The sequence below is a fragment of the Rhinoderma darwinii genome, chromosome 10, assembly GCF_050947455.1.
Source record: "Rhinoderma darwinii isolate aRhiDar2 chromosome 10, aRhiDar2.hap1, whole genome shotgun sequence".
Taxonomy (NCBI): Eukaryota; Metazoa; Chordata; class Amphibia; order Anura; family Rhinodermatidae; genus Rhinoderma; species Rhinoderma darwinii.
This window is the reverse complement of record NC_134696.1, coordinates 50362594-50386264: the sequence shown is the minus strand read 5'-3', so window position 1 is coordinate 50386264 and position 23671 is coordinate 50362594. Positions and strand designations below refer to the sequence as shown.

General features: G+C 44.8%; 1 protein-coding gene across 1 annotated transcript in view; it reads right to left on the bottom strand.

Annotated features, from left to right (window-relative positions):
• Positions 1-16733, bottom strand: part of TMC4 (transmembrane channel like 4) — a 73208-nt gene extending 56475 nt beyond the window's left edge. Inside the window, exon 1 of the mRNA XM_075839891.1 lies at positions 16532-16733. Coding sequence (XP_075696006.1) covers positions 16532-16586 — 55 coding nt within the window. The 5' untranslated portion in view covers positions 16587-16733. The remainder of the gene's footprint in view (positions 1-16531) is intronic.
• Between the last annotated feature and the right edge of the window lie 6938 nt (positions 16734-23671).

Genomic DNA, 23671 nt, shown 5'->3' with positions numbered 1-23671 from the left:
TACAACTAAGCCCTCACACCACCCTATTGATAGAAAAAGTAAAAAGTTATGGCTCTTGGAAGGTGGGGAGTGAAAAACGAAACTGAAAAAGCAAAAAAAGGATCAGTCCTGAAAAGGTTAATTAATTTCTAATGAAAAAAACCAAACCATTCATGAGCACATGTGGAATATTGCCGTACTCGGAAGAAATTTCTTTCCAAATGTTTCAATAAATCGGAAGCAAAAAAAAAACCTCAAAATGCTAACTGTACCCCTAGATATATTCCATGGGGGGGTGTAGTTTCCAAAATGGGGTCACTTTTGGGGGGTTTCTACTGTTTTGGCACCACAAAACCTCTTCAAACTGGACATGGTGCCTAAAATATATTCTAAAAAAAAAGGAGGCCCCAAGAGCTCCTTTTGCTTCTGAGGCTTGTGATTCAGTCCATTAGCACACTGGGGCCACATGTGGGATGTTTCTAAAAATTGCAGAAACTGGGCAATAAATATTGAGTTGCGTTTCTCTGGTAAAAGCTTCTGTGTTAGGCTGGGTTCACACGAGCGTGTTCGGTCCGTAAAGGACGGAACGTATTTCGGCCGCAAGTCCCGGACCGAACACACTGCAGGGAGCCGGGCTCCTAGCATCATAGTTATGTACGATGCTAGGAGTTCCTGCCTCGCTGCGGGACAACTGTCCCGTACTGTAATCATGTTTTCAGTACGGGACAGTTGTCCTGCAGCGAGGCAGGGACTCCTAGCGTCGTACATAACTATGATGCTAGCAGCCCGGCTCCCTGCAGTGTGTTCGGTCCGGGACTTGCGGCCGAAATACGTTCCGTCCTTTACAGATGTAACATGCTCGTGAGAACCCAGCCTTACAGAAAAAAAAAAATATTACAAATGAATTTCGGCAAAAATAAATAAAATTTGTACAAATTCACCTCTACATTTCTTTAATTCCTGTGAATTACCTAAAGGGTTAAGAAACTTTCTGAATACAGTTTTGAATACGATCAGGGGTGCAGTTTTTAAAATGGGGTGACTTATAGGGACTTTCTAATATATAAGGCCCTCAAAGCCACTTCAGAACTGAACTCGTTCCTGAAAAAGTAGCCTTTTAAAATTTTCTTGAAAATGTGAGAAATTGCTGCTAAAGTTCTAAGCCTTGTAACGTCCTAGAAAAATAAAAGGATGTTCAAAAACGATGCCAACATAAAGTAGACATAATGGAAATGTTAAATAGTAACTATTTTGTGTGTTCATACTACCGATTATTACAAGCAGATACATTTAAGTTGAGAAAAATGCAAATTTTCTCAAAATTTTGATGTTTTTCACAAATAAATATTGAATTTATCGACCAAATTTTTTCACTAACATAAAGTACAATATGTCACGAGAAAACAATTTAATCGCTTGGATAGGTAAAACCATTCCAAAGTTATTACCACATAAAGTAACACGTCAGATTTGAAAAATGTGTCTATGTCCACAAGGCCAAAACAGGCTGTGTCCTGAAGGGGTTAATATAAATCCACCTATCAGCTTTCAGTCTACCCAATAGGATAAGAAACTTTAAGGCTATGTTCACATGCTTAATAAAAACCGACTGTAAAATACAGACTTGTTTTCAAGGGAAAACAACCTCTGATTTTCAGCCGTTTTTTATGCATGAAGCGTTTTTTGATGCGTTTTTTTATGGCGGTTTTAGGAGCTGTTTTTCTATTGAGACAATGAAAAACGGCTCCAAAAACGGCTCAAGAAGGGACGAGCACTTCTTTTTTACAGGCGTTTTTTTTACGGGGCATTTGCTAAATTTAAAAAGACGCCTCAATAAAAGCGTATAAAAAAAAATGCACAAAACAAGTGTCAAAAATGTATGTAAAAACGCTTGCATTTTCAAAATCTGCCTTACAAATCGGGAAGGAATTTTGAGGCAGATTTTTTTCTGCTTGGAAGAAAACGTAGTGTGCACATACCTTTACATTCTTTGCATATTTTTGCAGTATTCTTTCTTTTGTTTTGAAATTGATCTAAACTGACAACTGATGACAGACTGACTAGAGCAGTTTTTTCAGTTTGTCACCCATTGACCTCAAAAAAAAACAAACTAATTAAGAAACTGTTAACCCCTTAATTACACGGCCAATTTTCGTTTTTTCATTTTCGTTTTTTCCTCCTCGCCTTCCAAAAGCCATAACTTTTTTATTTTTTTGTCCACATAGCCGTATGAGGGCATGTTTTTTGCAGGACAAGTTGTAGTTTGTCATAGAACAAATTTAGTGTACCATAATGTACTGGGAAACGGAAAAAAGTATTTGTGGGGTGAAATGGGCAAAAAACCTGAGATTGCGCTATTTTTTTTGGGGGGTGGGGGTTTCCTTTTTACGGCAAAGATCAGGCGGTTAAAACTACATGTTCACTTTATTAGACATCGCCTCCAGCCGTGCCAGGACTATTATCTTCCTCAGCAGCAGCTGTGGTGCTGCTGCTGAGGAGGATAATCGTCCTGGCACGGCTAGAGGCAGAGACAGACCAGACATCGCCTCCAGCTGTGCCCGTCCATGCCAGGATGGAGGATAACTGTTCCGACACGGCTGGAGGCGATGTCTGGTCCGTCTTCTGTCGCTCCGGGGAAGAACCTGCGGGATTAATTGACATCACAGCGTGATCTCGCGATTCTAGCTGAGATCACGCTGGGCTGTGAATCACGCTGGGCTGGATTGAAGAGAAGTGTATGACGCTGATTGGTCAGCGTCATACAGTTTTCTATACAACGCCTACATGGTTAAAAGAAAAAAAAAACGCCCAGTTGACCATTAAGAGAAAATTAGCATAACTATAAAAAAGAACATAACTTCATAAATAAACTTTTTTTTAAACAAAAAACACAGAAGTTATCAGCATTAAAGCGCCTATTAGATTAGGTAGGACATAGGAAAGCCTCTTTAAGGCCCTTTTACGCTGGCCAATTATCGGACAAACGAGCGTTCAAAGATAATTGTTCCCAATAATTGTCCTATGTAAAGAAGGCAACGATCAGCCTATGAACGAGCAAACGCTCGTTCATCAGCAAATCATATGGTTCTAAAAGTGCAAAATATTATCGTGGTCGGCAGTACATCTCCCCGTGTAAACCTTACTATGTAGTGGGCTTAGATACAGGGCTCATTAGACAGCATCACACATGGGCCATGTATCTAAGCTCACTACATGGTAAGGTTTACACAGGGAGATGTGCTGCCGACCACGATAATAGTTTGCACTTTTAAAACGATACGATCAGCTGATGAACGATACATGGTGTGATCCTGTCTGATGGGCCCTGTATCTAAGCCTACAACATGGTAGGCTTAGATACAGGGCCCCAGCAGACGGTAATGGTACACTTAATCTCCTCTTCGGCTTCAGGCGCAGCGGAGGTCCTAACGCCATCTAGCGTCACAATGTTGTGCGTGGCGCACAGCGTCGTGATTTCATAACGGAAAGAGATGAGGAGGGTAAGTATACTGTTACTGTAATAACAGGGGCCTGTGTAGTTTATTACATAGGCCCCAGATACTATAGTAAATTGTAATAGACGTGGTGCGGGGGCCCGCGACCCCTATAGCTATGCCACTGCATTGTACATATACCTACAACAGATGCCACTGTTTAGGCATACAGTGGCATCTGTCGTCCATAGGCTCCCATGTTAAAAAACGTATACTTGCAGTATGTTTTTAACTAGATGCCTCTGTATGAAATAGAGCAGTCTGCTGCATTATTCCATACAGCAGAAAAAAGACATACAGATGTTTACCAACCCGACTGTAAAGGATTTGCCTGACACAGCTTCTGTGTCGACGCCCGTGGTTAATCAGCCTGCATCTGTTCCTAGGTCTGCTAGAGTGACTTGATCTGCTACCACTCAGGCTGGTAGGCTGAGGAGTGGGAAAGCCTATCGCAGCCTGGCCAGACGGTTCTAGCTCCCGCCCTTGGTCTACTTATACCTTCATTTGCTGCTTGTCCTTTGCCTGTGATTCTCCTGTTTCCTGGCTCTGCTGTTTCTGCTGTTACCATTGACCTCTGCTTAATATTGACCCTGGCTTGAATGACTAATCTCCTGCTCTGCATTTGTTACCACGTACACTCCTGGTTTGACTCGGCTCGACCACTACTCTGTTGCTCACGGTGTTGCCGTGGGCAACTGCCCTACTTCCCTTGCTTCTGTGTACCCTGTCTTGTTTTGTCTGTCGTGCACATATTGAGCGTAGGGACCGTCGCCCAGTTGTACGCCGTCGCCTAGGACGGGTGTGCAAGTAGGCAGGGACTGAGTGTCGGGTAGATTAGGGCTCACCTGTCCGTCTCCCTATCCTGACATTACATAATCACAGGCCCATATACCTTTTCTACCCTGGTCCCTGACACACTATGGACCCCCTTGAGGCCCTGGCTCAGCAAATGCAGGGTCTCTCCCTACAGGTCCAAGACCTGGCTCAGAGGTGCAACCAGCGTGATGCTACCCAGGTAGTACCCTCCACACCACCTCTTGAACCCCACCTCAAGTTGCCTGACCGGTTGTCATGGGACCGGAAGACTTATTTTTCCTTCCGGGAAAGTTGTAGGCTCTATTTCCATCTAAGGCCCCACTCAGTTTCTGAGAGCCAGCGAGTGGGTATAATTATGTCCCGGCTCCAGGACGGCCCCCAGGAATGGGCCTTCTCCTTGGCTCCTGACGCCCCTGAACTCTCTTCTGTTGACCTTTTCTTTTCGGCTCTCGGACTCATCTATGACGAGACTGACAAGACTGCCTTTGCCGAGAGTTCGGACTTTAGGTAGTGGTGTGTAGCTTCTCGGTGGAATGACCCTGTATGAGGTGCCAGTTTAGATTGGGTCTGTCGAACGCTTTGAAAGACCTGTTAGTTAGTTATCCCTCTTCTGACTCTCTAGATCAGGTTATGGCTTTAGTGGTATGTCTTGACCGACGTCTCAGGGAACGACGACTTGAACGTTTTTGTGCCTTCTCCTCTGGCTCCCCTATGATGGCTCCCGAGGCTCCGTTGCTTCGTTCTTCTATGGAAAACTCGGATGAACCGATGCAACTCGGGGCCTCCGTGTCTCTCCAACAACGTAGAGAGTTCCGCAGGAAGAATGGTCCCTGCTTCTACTGTGGGGATGGCAAGCATCAAGTGAACGACTGTCCTAGGCGTAAGAATAAGCAGCCGGAAAACGTCCGTGCCTAAGTGACCATCGGGGAGGTCGCTTGGGCGTACAGGTATTTCCCGTATACATGAAACCTAATAAGATCTTGCTTCCCTTTCAGGTCTCTTTTTATGGTAGGTCTGCCACTGGCAGTGCCTTTGTGGATTCAGGGTCTTCTGCTAATATTATGTCTGTGGAATTTGCGATGTCTCTAGCTATGCCATTGATTGATTTGCCTAAACCTGTCCCGGTAGTGGGTATCGACTCCACTCCTCTTGCTAATGGTTATTTTACGCAGCATACCCCTCTTTTTGAACTCATTGTGGGCTCCATTAATTTGGAGCAGTGTTCTGTGTTGGTGATGCAGGGATTATCGTCCGATTTGGTTTTAGGCCTTCCTTGGTTGCAGATGCATAATCCAACGTTTAACTGGAATACTGGGGATCTTACTAAATGGGGTAATGAATGCATGACGTCCTTTTTTTTCTATTAATTTGGTTTCTCTCGCTGAGGAGGTGAACACTCTACCTGAGTTTATTCAGGATTTCGCTGATGTTTTTTCTAAAAAGGCTTCCGAAGAGTTACCTCCTCATAGAGAGTACGATTGCGCAATCGATTTGGTACCAGGAGCTAAGCTCCCTAAGGGTAGGATGTTTAATCTCTCTTGTCCCGAACGTGAAGCCATGACAGAATATGTCCAGGAAAGCCTGGCCAAGGGTTACATTCGCCCCTTTACTTCTCTGGTAGGTGCTGGCTTCTTCTTCGTAGGGAAGAAGGGTGGTGGTCTTACGCCGTGCATCGATTACCGAAACTTGAATAAGGTCACTGTAAGGAACCAATATCCCCTTCCTCTGATTCCTGATCTCTTCAATCAGGTTCAGGGGGCCCAATGGTTCTCTAAGTTTGATCTTCGGGGGGGCTTATAACCTTATCCGAATCAGAGAAGGGGATGAGTGGAAGACTGAGTTTAACACGACTGAAGGTCATTTTCGAATACCTCTTCATGCCCTTTGGGTTGTGTAATGCTCCCACAGTCTTCCAGAATTTCATAAATGAGATTTTAAGAGACTACCTGGGGGTATTTTTTGTAGTGTACCTTGATGATATACTTGTGTTTTCCAAGGACTGGTCCTCCCACATTGAGCATGTCAGGAACGTGCTCCAAGCCCTTCGGGAAAACAAACTGTTTGCTAAAACCGAAAAATGTGTGTTTGGGGTGCAGGAAATACCATTTTTGGGTCAAATCCTCACTCCTAACGAATTCCGCATGGACCCTGCCAAGGTTCAGGCTGTGGCTGAATGGGTCCGATCTGCCTCCCTGATGGCTTTACAGTGCTTCCTGGGGTTTGCTAATTATTATAGGAGATTTATTGCTAACTTCTCTTACGGACCTTACTCGCAAAGGTGCCGATCTCCTCCACTGGCCTCCGGAGGCGGTCCAGGCTTTTGGAGGTCCTTAAGAGGTGCTTTATCTCTGCCCCAGTGCTGATTCAGCCTAACCAAATGGAGCCATTCATCGTGGAGGTTGACGCCTCCGAGGTGGGAGTGAATGCTGTCTTGTCCCAGGGTACTAGGTCTCTCACCCATCTCCGTCCCTGACCCTACTTCTCCAGGAAGTTCTCCCCCACTGAGAGTAACTATGATGTTGGCAACCGCGAACTCTTAGCCATTAAATGGGCATTTGAAGAGTGGCTCCACTTCCTGGAGGGGGCTAGGCACCAGGTAACGGTCCTTACCGACCACAAGAATCTGTTTTTCCTATAATCTGCCCGGAGGCTAAACCCAAGACAAACTCGATGGGCGTTGTTTTTTACTAGATTCAACTTTGTGGTCATCTATAGGGCTGGGTCTTAAAATATTAAAGCTGATGCGCTGTCGCGTAGCTTCATGGCCAGCCCTCCTCCTCCGGAGGATCCTGCTTGTGTTTTGCCCCCAGGCATAATCATATCCTCTGTTGATTCTGACTTAGCCTCCGAAATTGCGGCTGATCATGGGTCAGCTCCCGAGAACCTTCCTGAGAACAAGCTGTTTGTTCCCCTCCAATTCCGGCTAAGGGTACTCAGGGAGAATCATGACTCTGCACTGTCTGGCAATCCAGGCATCCTGGGTACCAAGCACCTCATTTCTAGAACCTATTGGTGGCCTGGGTTGCCTAAAGACGTTAAGGCCTATGTCGCCGCTTGTGAAATTTGTGCTAGGTCCAAGACTCCCAGGTCTTGACCAGTGGGCTTACTATGTTCTTTGCCCATTCCCCAGAGACCTTGGACCCATATCTCCATGGATTTTATCACCGATTTGCCTCCATCCCAAGGTAAGTTGGTCTTATGGGTTGTAGTAGACCGCTTCAGTAAGATGTGCCACTTTGTGCCCCTCAAGAAACTGCCCAATGCCAAGACGTTAGCTACCTTGTTCATCAAACACATCCTGCGTCTCCATGGGGTTCGTGTCAATATTGTTTCTGACAGAGGGGTACAATTTGTTTCATTGTTTTGGAGAGCTTTCTGTAAGAAGTTGGAGATTGATCTGTCCTTCCATCCTGAAACTAATGGCCAAACTGAGAGGACTAATCTGTCTCTAGAACAATATTTAAGGTGTTTTATCTCTGACTGGCAAGATGATTGGGTCTCCTTCATTCCCCTCGCCGAATTATCCCTCAATAACCGGGTCAGTAACTCGTCAGGGGTCTCCCCCTTCTTCTGTAATTTTGGATTTAATCCACGGTTCTCCTCTGTTTTCCCTGGTGGTTCCAACAATCCCGAGGTAGATGTCGTTCATCGGGAACTGTGCACAGTCTGGGCCCAGGTTCAGAAGAACCTTGAGACGTCCCAGAGCATACAAAAGACTCAGGCAGATAGAAGACGTTCTGCTAACCCCTTGTTTGTGGTCAAGGATCTGGTGTGGCTGTCTTCAAAAAAATTGCGCCTTAAAGTTCCGTCCAAAAAATTTGCTCCCCGATATATAGGGCCGTACAAGGTCATTGAGGTCCTTAACCCTGTCTCCTTCCGGCTGGAGTTACCCCCGTCTTTTCAAATACACGTGTTCCATGCCTCCCTCCTGAAACGCTGCTCCCCGTCCTTGGCTACCTCGAGGAAACCTCCTGTCCCTGTTCTCACCCCTGAAGGGGTGGAATTCGAGGTGGCCAAGATTGTGGACAGCAGGATGGTCCAAGGCTCCCTCCAATACCTGGTCCATTGGAGAGGATACGGGCCTGAGGAGAGGACTTGGGTACCCGCCCGGGATGTTCACGCCGGGTTATTGCTCAGGAAGTTCCACCTTCGGTTCCTCAACAAGCTAGGTCCACCTAGGAAGGGTCCAGTGGCCCCTCATAAAAGGGGGGGGGGGTACTGTAAAGGATTTGCCTGACACAGCTTCTGTTTCGACGCCCGTGGTTAATCAGCCTGCATCTGTTCCTAGATCTGCTAGAGTGACTCGATCTGCTACCACTCAGGCTGGTAGGCTGAGGAGTGGGAGAGCCTATCGCAGCCTGGCCAGACGGTTCTAACTCCCACCCTTGGTCTACTTATACCTTCATTTGCTGCTTGTCCTTTGCCTGTGATTCTCCTGTTGCCTGGCTCTGCTGTTTCTGCTGTTACCATTGACCTCTGCTTTATATTGACCGTGGCGTGACTGACTAATCTCTTGCTCTGCATTTGTTACCACGTACACTCCTGGTTTGACTCGGCTCATCCACTACTCTGTTGCTCACGGTGTTGCCGTGGGCAACTGCCCTACTTCCCTTGCTTCTGTGTACCCTGTCTTGTTTTATCTGTCGTGCACATATTGAGCGTAGGGACCGTCGCCCAGTTGTACGCCGTAGCCTAGGACGGCTGTGCAAGTAGGCAGGGACTGAGTGGCGGGTAGATTAGGGCTCACCTGTCTGTCTCCCTATCCTGACATTACACCGACAAACGCCTAAATTGCACTCTTTTTTTCCTCAATCGGGTGAAAAGGGACCTATGGAAAAGTTAAATGAATGCGCCAGAAGTTTTCCTTGCGCATATGGCAAACGTGAGGGATATGGGGGAAAAAAGACAGGCACAATTAATACCATCAATTCAGGGTGGATAGTACTATCAAAGGTGTATTAGTGAGGAATTGCACTCACGTTTTGTAGTTGTGCTAGAAGGTCGTCACAACTCGATCATCTAGCAAGTGGAGCCGTTATGCTCCATACTTAGGCAGTCTGCTGGCCCTCGGAGTGGACTCCGGTGGCTGAAGAATCAGCGGAATCCGATGGGGAGAATGGGTTGATAAACACTTAAAAACGATCACTCCTTGTTGAGGGCGCTCCTGCACTCAAGTTTGGAAGTCAGCCAAAGTCCCCAGTAATGGAAAAGCCTCTCAGTAAGTGAAGTATAAAAATACTTTATTTCATAAAAAAGACATGTGTGAGTGAGCAGCCTATGTCTCTATATATGGTTCAGGAAGCCACGCGTTTCAACCTAGGACTTAGGTCTTCATCAGGCTTATAAAAACTCAGAAAGATGCGTTCTTTAAATGCTCACTTGACCAAGAACCACTTCTGGGTCAAAGGTGCAGGTGATAGTTCATAGTGGTAGTGGTGCATTCCCGTTCCACAGCCGGTAATTGCTAAAAAGTTTAACAACAGTGAAAAGATAAACAAATATAATACAGTGCAGTTTTTCTGTATATTCATATTTAATAGCTGGCACTTTTACTGATATGTATCTGAATTTCTTGTCCAAACATTTTATAGATTACGTACCACACATTCTGCAGTTCTATACGGTTTTGTTTTGTTTTTGAGAAACTTAAAGAGGCTCTGTCACCAGATTTTGCAACCCCTATCTGCTATTGCAGCAGATCGGCGCTGCAGTGTAGATTACAGTAACGTTTTTATTTTTAAAAAACGAGCATTTTTGGCCAAGTTATGACCATTTTCGTATTTATGCAAATGAGGCTTGCAAAAGTACAACTGGGCGTGTTGAAAAGTAAAAGTACAACTGGGCGTGTATTATGTGCGTACATCGGGGCGTGTTTACTACTATTACTAGCTGGGCGTTGTGTATAGAAGTGTCATCCACTTCTCTTCACAACGCCCAGCTTCTGGCAGTGCAGCACTGTGACGTCACTCACAGGTCCTGCATCGTGTCGGCACCAGAGGCTACAGATGATTCTGCAGCAGCATCGGCGTTTGCAGGTAAGAATGCGCCCGCCACTCGATTCAATGTCTATGCGACTAACGGAAGCGACTGTACTCGCCTGTTTCCATCACTCCCATAGACTTTGAATAGAGCGTCAGAGCACATGCTCAACTTCCGCGCCATTTAATGTCCTCCTCACTGAGGTCGATTTGTGGGGCCCCCAGCGTCAATTCTGGAAATACTCCTTTAAAAAAAGAACATTGAACTCTACTGTTTCGGGAAGTTGATAATAGCATTTTGTGTGAAAGACAAAGCTTCACATACCTTTCTATTATGCCCAGCCACCTGAATAGTTATTCGTCATACCGTGATACAAGTAGGGTGTGTGCAGGGGAGATTTGATCTTTATTTTTCCAATCTCTACCTTATTCATGAGATCTGTTTTTGAGGTGGTATTTATACTGTTGCAAACAATACCAATATTGGCCAATTTTGGCCTTGAGGACCGAACTATTTTTTTTATATTTCCCTCTTTGCATCCCGGCGCTCATAACTTTTTCATTTTTTGTCTGACGTAGCTGTATGAGACATTGTTTTTTGCGGGACGAGTTGTACTTTATGTAGGTACCATTTTTTGGTACATTTACGGTGTTGTTTAATTTATATAAATTTTTATTTTGACAAAAATGTAGAAAAAAAAAAAGAAGTCTGCTGCAGTTTTCTTCTTTTTTTTTTTTTTTAACAACATACACCGATCATCATAAACAACGTCATACATTTATTGTACAGGTTGTTAAGGACGTGGCGATACTAAATAAGCTTATATTATTTCATGTTTTGGGACTTATATTTTGAAAAGTGTAAAAAATGTGTATTCCTGTGTATTTTCTTTACAATTTTTTTATTTTATTAACTTAACTTTTTTTTTTTTAATCCTATGGAGGGATTTTTCATTTTGATTTTTATTTTTGAACTTTAATGTACTGGCACATATCTATATGTCAGTACATTAGCCTGTACCTCAGTATGCCCTAACAAGGAATATGGTCAAACAGCCCTGGGGTCCTTCAATGGACCCTGGGCTGTCTGCCCATACCAGGTATACCATACCATACCAGGGATTTCCTGTGACGCAATCAAAGGGGAGTCCCCCTTCTCAGTATTGCTTTGAATGCCGCGATCAGCTTTATATATATAATGACTTGGCTTCTCCTGGAGTGGAATCAACGGTCACAGCGTCGGCAACGCTGTGGACGGGGATTCCGCTTCAGGAGTTTCCCCTGATGTCACTGCCCATAGATGGACAGAGACATCAAGGAGCGCTCCAGGAGCGGAATCCCCGGCCACACGGGGACTCCACTCCTTCAGGGAGCTACAGTGGCGCTATCTATACTGGAAGGGGGGGGGGGGGTTTGCTATCTACAAGGGGGCTGTGGGCTGTGTTGCACTACCTACAAAAAAGGACAACTGTGCAGGAAATAAACTAAGATATAACTTTTATTTAATGTAGCTAAAAGTATTAATCCTTTAGCTAGACTAAATAAAAGTTATATCTTAGTTTATTTCCACACATTTATTTCATAGCTGGCAAAGCTGGGTATTTTGTGAGCTCCTGCACAGTTGTCCTTTTTTGAATGTCTATTCCTCGCCAGTTATCAGGGTCATTTCGTAGTCCTTGCACTACCTACAAGGGGGCTGTGGGCAGTGTGGCACTACCTACCAGGGTGCTGTGGGCTGTGTGGCACTACCAACCTGTGGGCTGTGTGGCACTACCAACCAGTGGGCTGTGTGGCACTACCAACCAGTGGGCTGTGTGGCACTACCAACCAGTGGGCTGTGTGGCACTACCTACCAGGGGGCTGTGGACTGTGTGGCACAACCAACCAGGGGGCTGTGGACTGTGTGGCACAACCAACCAGGGGGCTGTGGACTGTGTGGCACAACCAACCAGGGGGCTGTGGGGCACTCCCAACCAGGGGGCTGTGGGTTGTGTGGCACTCCCTGCCAGGAGTTTGTGCGGCACTCCCTACCAGGGGGCTGTGCGGCACTCCCTACCAGGGGGCTGTGCGGCACTCCCTAGCAGGGGGCTGTGCGGCACTCCCTAGCAGGGGGCTGTGCGGCACTCCATAGCAGGGGGCTGTGCGGCACTCCATAGCAGGGGGCTGTGCGGCACTCCATAGCAGGGGGCTGTGCGGCACTCCCTACAGGGGGCTGTATGGCGCACTCTACAGGGGGCTGTATGGCGCACTCTACAGGGGGCTGTGTGGCGCTATCTACAAGGGGGCTGTGTGGCGCTATCTACAAGGGGGCTGTGTGGCGCTATCTACAAGGGGGCTGTGTGGCGCTACCTACAAGGGGGCTGTCTGGCACTACCTACAAGGGGGCTGTCTGGCGCTACCTACAAGGGGGCTGTCTGGCGCTACCTACAAGGGGGCTGTCTGGCGCTACCTACAAGGTGGCTGTCTGGCGCTACCTACAAGGGGGCTGTCTGGCGCTACCTACAAGGGGGGTGTCTGGCGCTACCTACAAGGGGGGTGTCTGGCGCTACCTACAAGGGGGCTGTGTGGTGCTACCTACAAGGGGCTGTGGTGCTACCCATAAGGGGGCTGTGTGGCGCTACCTACAAGGGGCTGTGTGGCGCTACCTACAGTGGGAATCTGTGAGTGGTGGGCTGATGGTCATTTTACTGGGAGTGGTGGGCTGATGGTCATTTTACTGTGAGTGGGGTGCTGATGATCATTTTACTGTGAGTGGGGGGCTGATGGTCTTCAAGTGGTTTCCGCCTCTGACCTCCAATTGAAATTAATAGGAGGCAGAAAATACCTGCGGCACTCGTTTGGAGCTTTTTTGCCTGCGTCTTTTGCATTCGCTTCAACAGCTTAAGAAAAAACACAAAAAAAAGGTCAAACAACGCTGTCAGTTCCTGAAGGAATTTTGAGGCAGATTTTTTTTGCCTTACAAAAAATGTGTATGAACATACCCTACGAGTGTAGTGCTTGTTCTTAGCCGTTTTCTGTCCTTCTCAAAACAATTTTTGGTAGGGGGGCCCTGAGGAAATTTTATTTTTCCAGTGCTGCCTCGAGTCCGAAAAGGTTGGTAAACTCTGTACTAGGCTACAGGATCCCGTCATGGAGCAGCTCAGTTCGTCATGGGAACGGGGCCTAGGAGAGTACAATTTTTGTTTTTGCTTGGGGGCACAGTCTACAAGGGGGAGGTGAGGGGCTGTATGGCACGATCTACAAAAAGGAGGTGGGAGATTATGGCACTGTCTACAGGGATGCTATATGGTAAAATCCACTAAGCGGATATTATACTGTGTAGGGGTACTACAGGTGGCATAATACTGTGGGCACAATTAGAGAACAAAATACTGTGTCCTTGAAGGGGTTGTAATATATTATATTATTAAATATTATTAATATACTGTATGGGGGCACTAAAGGGGCATTATAATTTTTTTATGGGGCATTTTTGTTTTTAATGATGGGGTGGGGCGCCGAAAGATCATTTCGCACAGGGCGCCATCTATCCTAGGGCCGGCCCTTCTTGGCATTCTGGCCTATTGTAGTTATGTTACACTCTAACGTCGATGTGTTTAAAGGTATTGCAACGGACGGTTGGCTTGCTGGATTCTATAACTGTAGGTGCCAGAATGTACGGCAGAGACGCCATTTTGGCTGTGTTTTGCCGCTCCAGGACAAAGTGATGATGCATAGATTGGCTACGCCCTGTCATCAAGGTGGCGGTAGCGCATTTTGCATAAAACGACTGTGAGCCTAAGGAGATTTAGTGTCGAGTGGAAGTTGAAGTCAGCTAGGCTTATGCTGTAGAGGGGATGTTGAGAGCTGCAGAATAGAAAGAAGGGTCATATAGCACATAGACACACCTTACACTGGTATGTAGTGGTTAGTACCTACCAAAAACATTGGTAAATAAACATTGTTACAGACCAAGTACACCCCTTCAGGGTAACAGTGTTCTCTAATGGCAGTGGCTTCCTTCAGCTTCATAATGCACTGCCACATTGCAAAAATTGTTCAGGAATGGTTTGAGGAACATTACAAAGAGTTCAAGGTGTTGACTTGACCTCCAAATTCCCTAAATCTCAATAAGATCGAGCATCTGTGGGATGTGCTGGAAAAAAAAGTCTGATCCATGGAGACCACAACCCACAAGACTTAAAATATCTGCTGCTAATGTCTTGGTGCAAGATACCACAGGACACCTTCAGAGGTCTTGTGGAGTTCATGCCTTGACGGGTCAGAGTTGTTTTGGCGGCACAATGCTATACTGCATAAAAAATATACAGGTATCCAACCTTGACAACCCAGAGTGGCCCAATGACACCACTTATCTCAAATAAGGTAGCCCATGGTAAGGCCCTGTTCACACTGAGTTTTTTTACATGTTTTTTTGACGCAGAAACTGCATCGGAAAACGCACCAAAAAATGTCCGAAAATGCCCCCTATTGATTTCAATGGGAGGCGGTTTTTTCCCGCGAGCAGTAAAAAAAACGCTCGCTGGCTAAAGCGACATACCCTATCTTCAGGCGTTTACGCCTCTGACCTCCCATTGACATCAATTGGAGGCGCTCAATGGGTGTGAGCGAAAAACGCTGCAAAAATCGTGGCAAACGACGTGCAGGCAGATCAAAATTTGCCTCAAAAAGAATTTTCTGCCTGCAAAAAACCTCCGTGTGAACTAAGATAGACTTTTTGTAGAAGAGGGGAGTTAGGAGGTCCAATCTTCAGACAAATGTGCATTACAGGCAATTACCTAATATGCATCTTTTACTTAAATATCTCTCTTTTTAAGAAGTGATTTATATAAAGCCTCATGCGCAAGGCAAAGCCATGCTTACAGAGTCCGTGTTTTATGTTCCGTCATACGATGTTCCTCTGTGGAACTGTATTCCTCTCTAGAAGTAATATTTTTGTAATACTGATGGAACACGGAAAATTTTATTTCTCCCGGATTGATACGCATAAAATTGGAGGTATATGGGAGGTACAGTATTGCCCCATATGCTTTTATGCGCTCCATATTACAAATCTGCACAACACGGGTCCGTAATACAGCCATGTGCATTCGCCCATCAAATTCCCCACATCTCCCTTCACTCCCAGCACAATACAGGGATCTGTGTACTGAGTGGAGAGACGAGAGCTGTTGTGTTTCCGTCAGCTCATAACAACAGCCCAGTTCCTCTCTCCACTCACAAATTACTGTCACTATAAACGTCACTTTTTGTGTTGTTGATGATAATGATAATTATGGGGTTGGCTAGTAGCCATAGGAGATGTACATTCTTTGTGCTTGCTCTGCTCTTCTAACTGAATCACTCCCTTTTGTAAAGTTAGCAAGTCAGGAAAGAAATGCATATTAGGCAACTGCTCGTAATGCAACTCCCTAATATATTATTTAAAGTGACACAGGCTAAATACACACATTGCATAATTTGATGCGTTTTTTACATTTTGATGCGGAAATAAGTGCGGTTTTATGCTGCAGATTTGGTGCGTTTTACTGTAAAACAACTCAGATACAATTCGCACGCAGAAACACAGGATAAATCCGCGCGTAATACGCAACGTGTGAATTCCGCCTAAATGCAGAACTTCACTTTTACGCTAAAAAAACACATTTCTAGAAACCCATCTTTAATAGGGCATCTACAGATACCCTAATATAAAGGGGTATTCTGTTCTGTGCAAATATTGTTTATTCTCTGTGGAAAGAAAAGTTAAGCAACTTTCTAATACACTTTGGGTATTAAAGGGGTTGTTTGGGCATGGGGCGGTTTTTCATACTGATGTCCTATCTACAGGATGACCTATCCACAGGATAGGTCAGCAGTATCTGCTCGGTGGGGGTCCGACACCCGGACGCCGCACCGATCAGCGGTTACGGCTGAAACTGGACGCCGGTTATGCAGTAACCTGTGTCTAATTTATGTTAGCTAGGTATAGGTGCTGTCCTAGGGGTAAATATCTCCGTATACACAGAGTCTGACGGAGCCTGTACAGCAGTGCACAGAGGCTGGGATCCAGATTCCAGTCTGCCACCAGTGTGACCTCCTGACAGTCTATACCAGTAATATCCAACGTATAAGCTGTATGGGCATGCTGGGAGTTGTAGTTTCCAAACAGCTGGAGAACCACAAGTTGGATACCACTGGTCTAGACAGTATTGTAGAATATTATACCCTGGATAGTTGAACTCTCTGTATTGTTCTGACAAGTGAATTAGAAGTGTCACCTACCTGTCCCAAACGGATGAGTATTATAGTCAGAGATACCAGCTTCAATACGATGCATCTTTCAAGGAAATATCCAGCAGTGACCAGTGAGGTCAGGAAATATTGGGACTCTTCCTAGTTCCTTGTGCAATTCAGTAAAGTCACAAACAAGGAAGCTGTGCCTGGGGAAACTTGTGTCATTTCACTGACAATGTCGCTGGTTAATGATTTGTTGCTGGTATTTACGTAGCTTATAATACAGGAGTGTCCCCAACCCTAAGACGTAGCAACAGAGACAAATGAATGACAGTTATTGGAGGAGAAATGAAAATAAGTGGCCAGACAAGATTGGGTGTGATCAAATGTAAATGTACCATAGTGCCAACCAGTGACCTGGAGACAGAGCCAAACACAACCAACTGCCTGGAGTCGTTTTCTTTTGTCAAATTGTAAAAAAAAAAAAAATCAACTCAGCCGTATCTCACCTGTATCTGCTCTGGGAAAGCTGGGCGACAACTAGTATGGCTGTAATGATTACTGCTCAGGAATTGTCACCATGCTTTTCCTGATTCCTGAATAGCCAAGTTATAAGCAAAATAAATGAGTGTTATGTATCATTGCTTCCAATGGAAACTGTAATGACAGCCATTTATCACTGCACTCATGGAACTAGCAAGGGAATGAACAGGTACCTAAGCAGCTAGAAAGGCAGCTCTATGGACCGGATGGGGTAGATTTGCTAAGCAACTAACGCTAGAATTCTATTGCAAAGTGAGGTACATGGCGTGCATGGCTCTGTTCACACTAGTCACTAAACTGAATTTGCCTGTAGCCACCACTATAAGGTACTCCACCGCATACAGATTTTTACAGCTCCTATTGAGTTTAATACTAGCTGTATAATTATATATGAAGTTAGCGCCACCAAGTGGTGGCTGCAGGCAGCCGGAATCTTATCAACTAAATCTATGAGTGTGTGAAAAAAAGGCGGGGAGATTTACCAAAACTAGCGGGGGTAGTTGGTTCATGTGGGCGTGTGCCTTCCTACATTACATGCTGGATGCTGTGAGTCTAGGATACTGCTGCCTTTACTGGTTGTCATGTACTAGCGCAGCTTAATTTATATACTGCTTTTTCCTTGTAATATTATAATCTCATCTCCCGTGTGCAAACACAGACACTGATGTTGCCTCTGTGATCTCCTCTCCTGCATAGTCTGCGTGGGTTCTCTCCTCTCCATCTACACTGATGTTGCCTGTGTGATCTCCTCTCCTGCAGAGTCTGTGTGGGTTCTCTCCTCTCCCTCTACACCGATGTTGCCTGTGTGATCTCCTCCCCTGCAGGGTCTGCATGGATTCTTTCCTCTTCACTGATGTTGCCGGTGTGATCTCCTGCCCCTGCAGTCTGTGTGAATTCTTTCCTCTCTCCCTACGCTGTTGTTGCCGGTGTGATCTCCTCCCCTGCAGAGTCTACATGGGTTCTCTCCTCTCCCTCTACACTGATGTTTCTGGTGTGATCTCCTCCCCTGCAGAATCTGTGTGGGTTCTCTCCTCTCCCTCTACACTGATGTTGCCTGTGTGATCTCCTCCCCTGCAGAGTCTGCGTGGGTTCTTTCCTCTCTCCCTACACTGATGTTGCCGGTGTGATCTCCTCCCTCCCCTGCAGAGTTTGCGTGGGTTCTTTCCTCTATCCCTACGCTGAAGTTGCCGGTGTGATCTTCTCCCCTGCAGAGTCTGCATGGGTTCTTTCCCTCTACACTGATGTTTCTGTTGTGATCTCCTCCCCTGCAGAGTCTGCATGGCTCTCTTCACAGATGTTGCCTGTGTGATCTCCTCCCCCGCAGAGTCTGCATGGCCCTCTACATTGAAGTTGCTGGTGTGATCTCCTCCCCTGCAGAGTCTGCATGGCTTCTCTCCTCTCCCTCTACACTGATGTTGCCTGTATGATCTCCTCCCCTGCAGAGTCTGCATGGATTCTCTCCTCTCCCTCTACACTGATGCTGTCTACGTGATCTCTTCCATCTGCAGAGTCTGCGTGGGTTCTCTCTACTCTCCCTCTACACCGATGTTGCCTGTGTGATCTCCTCCCCTGCAGAGTCTGCGTGGGTTCTTTCCTCTCTCCCTACACTGATGTTGCCGGTGTGATCTCCTCCCCTGCAGAGTCTGCATGGATTCTCTCCTCTCCCTCTACACTGATGCTGTCTACGTGATCTCTTCCATCTGCAGAGTCTGCGTGGGTTCTCTCTACTCTCCCTCTACACCAGTAGAGTCTCAAACTCGGTCAGGTAAATGGACCGCACATAGAAAAAAATTGAAGTTAACAGGCCCCATTACTTTCAAATTTGATACAATACAAAATTACTGTTAATCAATGAGTTATTTGAACTACTATAACAATACTACATTACTATAACAATGCTGCATTACTCTACTAATATTACATTTCTATAACAATACTACACTACTATAATACTACACTACTATAACAATACTACATTACTATAACAGTATTACATTACTATAATTATACTACACTACTAGAACAATACTACATTACTATAACACTACATTACTATAATAATACTACATTACTATAATAATATTACTACATTACTATAACAATACTACATTACTAGAACAATAGCGCTAGGTTTAAACTTACCAGAAATTTGCGAGTTTACTCCACGTGCTTATTTTAACCATTCAATTTTCCAATTTAAAGATGCTCTGTCACCAGATTTTGCAACCCCTATCTGCTATTGCAGCAGATCGGCGCTGCAATGTAGATTACAGTAACGGTTTTATTTTTAAAAAACGAGCATTTTTGGCCAAGTTATGACAATTTTTGTATTTATGCAAATGAGGCTTGCAAAAGTACAACTGGGCGTGTTTACAGTAAAAGTACAACTGGGCGTGTATTATGTGCGTACATCAGGGCGTTTTTACTTCTTTTACTAGCTGGGCCTTAGGAATGGGAGTGTATGATGCTGACGAATCAGCATCATCCACTTCTGTTCGTTAACACCCAGCTTCTGGCAGTGCAGACACACAGCGTGTTCTCGAGAGATCACGCTGTGACGTCACTCACTTCCTGCCCCAGGTCCTGCATCGTGTCGGACGAGCGAGGAGGACACATCGGCACCAGAGGCTACAGTTGATTCTGCAGCAGCATCAGCGTTTGCAGGTAAGTAGCTACATCGACTTACCTGCAAACGCCGATGCTGCTGCAGAATCAACTGTAGCCTCTGGTGCCGATGTGTCCTCGCTCGTCCGACACGATGCAGGACCTGGGGCAGGAAGTGAGTGACGACACAGCGTGATCTCTCGAGAACACGCTGTGTCTGCACTGCCAGAAGCTGGGCGTTCTGAAGAGAAGTGGATGATACTTCTCGTCAGAACGCCCAGCTAGTAAAAGTAGTAAAAACGCCCCGATGTACGCACATAATACACGCCCACTTGGACTTTTACTTTAAACACGCCCAGCCCTTTAGCAAGCCTCATTTGCATAAATACAAAAATGGTCATAACTTGGCCAAAAATGCTCGTTTTTTAAAAATAAAAACGTTACTGTAATCTACATTGCAGCGCCGATCTGCTGCAATAGCAGATAGGGGTTGCAAAATCTGGTGACAGAGCCTCTTTAAGGGTATGTTCAGCCGTTTTTCGGGCCGTAAATTTAGGAAGCAAATGAACAAACAGTGCAAATTTATTCAAAGTTGTCAAAAGCGTGAAAAACGTATACAACTTTCTAAAATACAGAGGGGGAAATTTATCAACATTTCTACGCCAGTTTTCTGGTGTAGAAGTTGCAAAAGGGCCAAAAAGCCTTTTTACGTCACTTTTGTGGGAAGGGGAGTGGTCACTGAGGCCCGACAAATCTATTATAATTATCGCCAGAAAACTATAGTGGAAATCTATGCCAGTTCCTACCTGCGTATGCCTATTATATTCTTATATTAGTCGCATCTTACTCCTGCGGGTTTCAGACCAAGAGCGGCATGTGAAAATACAGTCCAAGTAAATCCTAAAGTATTTTAAAAAGTTGAAGAACTTTTTGTTTGAACAGTGTGCATTTACATGTGCAGGTTTTTTTTATTTCTTTTTTTAAATCAATATTTATTGCACTTTTAGGAATACAAAAAAAATCAATGTATAAAGAAGAAAAAAAAAGAAAAAATACAGAAAAATCACAAGTTGCGATATACCCACCCACCTGTCTCTCGTGCTTGTTATTTAATTTCTATTGCTTTGGAAAAACAATATTCCATCGAACAAAAGTATCTTGGAACTCTATTCCGTAATACTTTTTTAAAAAGTTTCCGGATGTTTCCTGAAGAAGGGCCTCCCTACCTGGTCTCCCTTCCACAACCAATTCCTTCCTCAATCTTTTCCAGGTTGTCTATTATCATTTTCTTTGATGGGGGTTGTGGCCTAATCCAGTAAATTAATATTGCTTTTTTTGCTGCCAATACCGCTAAAGGCCCTTTTACATCGGCCGACGCAGCGAGCGCCGATCAACGAGACATCCGATATTATAACCTTCTTGACCTTTCTATTTCCCTTCTGTATTTTTTGCATAATTTCTTGCACTGACAAGCTCATTCCTATTTCCTTCGGCCGCACAGTATTCCCCATTGTTAAGTTCTTTTTAAGGATATTTTTTAATGCCAAAACCAATCCATAGTGTGGATTTCAAAGGGAGAGAAAATATAAAATCACAGATTCTACTTCACCTCCTATTTGAATCCACTCCTGGTTTTGGCTTCAAAAACTGTATAAAAAAAAATTGAACAAAGCGTGTATTCACACATGCAGGTTGAGTGAGTTAAAATTGAATAAAACCAGAAAACGCCCCCCTGGTTCCCTTGTGGATATTACATTGTATTGCTGGACAGCACTGGATTTAAATCTGCACGCGTTGCAAAGGGTGAAATCCGCAACAGAAATGTGGAAGAAATTTGCAACATGCCATCTGTGTAGATTTTTTTTCCCCAGTGAGTTCTGCATCAAAAATCCACAAGAAACACTTGATATGTTCCCGCCTAAACCATTTGCTTGTTTACTCTCCACATATATCAGATGTTCTTTGCAGCTTTGTTTTATCATGGCATAAAGCTTTTCTAGTTATTATTATACCATCTGGATGATTTGCATCTTGTATGTAAGACTACTGCCGATGCTTCCGCCCTGTATTTTGCATATTTTCATATTCCGCTGGACTTCTGCCATATACCCGTATTTCAGGCATCCTATTGGTCCATGGTGTCAATGCCCGTCATTATTTACTTTGTTTAGCCTCAATGCATGAATGCCACGGCGAACGGAGAGTGCCAAGTGCAATATTATGATAGGGGTTAATTAGAGTTAATGGGAGAATATACAGGGATGATGGGGGTTATATACGGGGATGATGACTGGTATACACACACGGATGATGGTGGTCCCTGTATATAACCCTCATTATTCCTGTATATAAACCCCATCATCCCTGTAGACAGGGATGATGGGAGTTATATACAGGAATAATGGGGGTTATATACAGGGATGATGGAGGTAATATACAGGGACCCCAATCATCTCTGCATATACCAGTAATCATCCCTGTACATCACCCCATCATTCCTGTATATTACCCCGATCATCCCTGTATATTGCCACCATTATTCCTGTATATAACTCCCATCATCCCTGTATACAGGGATGAGGGGGGTGATATACAGGGATGATGGCTGGCTTGTATAAACAGGAATGATGGGGGTTATATACAGTAATTATACACAGGAATGATGGGGGTAATATACAGGGATAATCGAGTTATATACAGGTACATCCATCGTCCCTGTATATAACCTGATCATCCATGTATATAACCCATCATTCCTGTTTATAACCAACATCATCCCTGCACAGGGTTGATGGGGGTAATATACAGGGATGATGGTGGTTATAGACAGAAATAATTGGGTGATATACACGGATGATAGGCGTTATATATACAGGGGTGGTGACTGGCATATACAAAGGTTAATATACAGGGCCCCCATCATCCCTGTATATACCAGTCATCATCCCTGTATAAAACCCCTATCATCCCTGTAGATTACCCCATCAACCCAGTATTTAACCCTCATCACCCGGGTATATATCATTGTGGTGGGCACGGTCTGTTCACTGTGGAGTGTGGTCATTAAGGCTAAACAAGAAGTAAATAAGGGTGGGCATTGAGGTGGAAATAAAGAATAAATGGGGCGGGCATTGAGGACACGGTGGACCAATAGGATGCCTGAAACACGAGGTACATGGCAGAAGTCCAGAAGAATCTGAAAATATGTCCGCCGTGTGTATGATACTCCCCAGGTTCTACTCCACTCTTTACTTCCCTTAAAATAAATCATGCTTGTCTGATTGTGGCCAAATCTTTATGTCTATGGGCACCTTAAATGAACACTCCATTCAAAACTGATAGACTGTCTTATGCCTAGTGCAGATCCGTAAGAGCACCAGAGGGAATCCCTGTGTCATGCACCGCTATCTGAGACCTGCACTAGGCAGAACACAGGGAATCATTTATTCCTCTTTAGGTACGTTGAATCCTTCAGTTTATAGTCTTTTTTTTTTTACAGCACTTTTGTTCAGGAGGGACCTCTGCTGGCAGCTATAGTTATGGCATCTGTGTGCCAGAGGATAAAAAGTGTGTTACGTCAAATCTACTCCGGACTACTCCGTTAATGGTCTGTGAACACAGCTCATATTATTTTGGAATAGAGGCGTAGAAAATGCCGATCAACGTACTCCACACCTGTCTAGTTGCTGGAACGCTTTATTGTAGATTTGAATGATGTAGCCGCTCTTTTTTGCAATGCTCAGTGGAGGATTTCTGGTGGCTGTAACTTAATAAATAGTACTTATCTATGCAGAATATGAAGCATATCCAATAAAATCAGCGCTCTATTTTACCATTGGATAAAAATAATAGAGAATCCTCCAGTGGGTCCTGGCTCTGATACAATAATGGACCTCAGGTCTACAAGACAGCCAAATTTGGAGACAATTACTGCCACTAGGGTCTATTCCTCATGGAATGATTCATAAAATAACTATTAGACCTTATTGATATGTCCCGTGTGTACAATGATAACATTTACAATGCTATTAAAACATACAC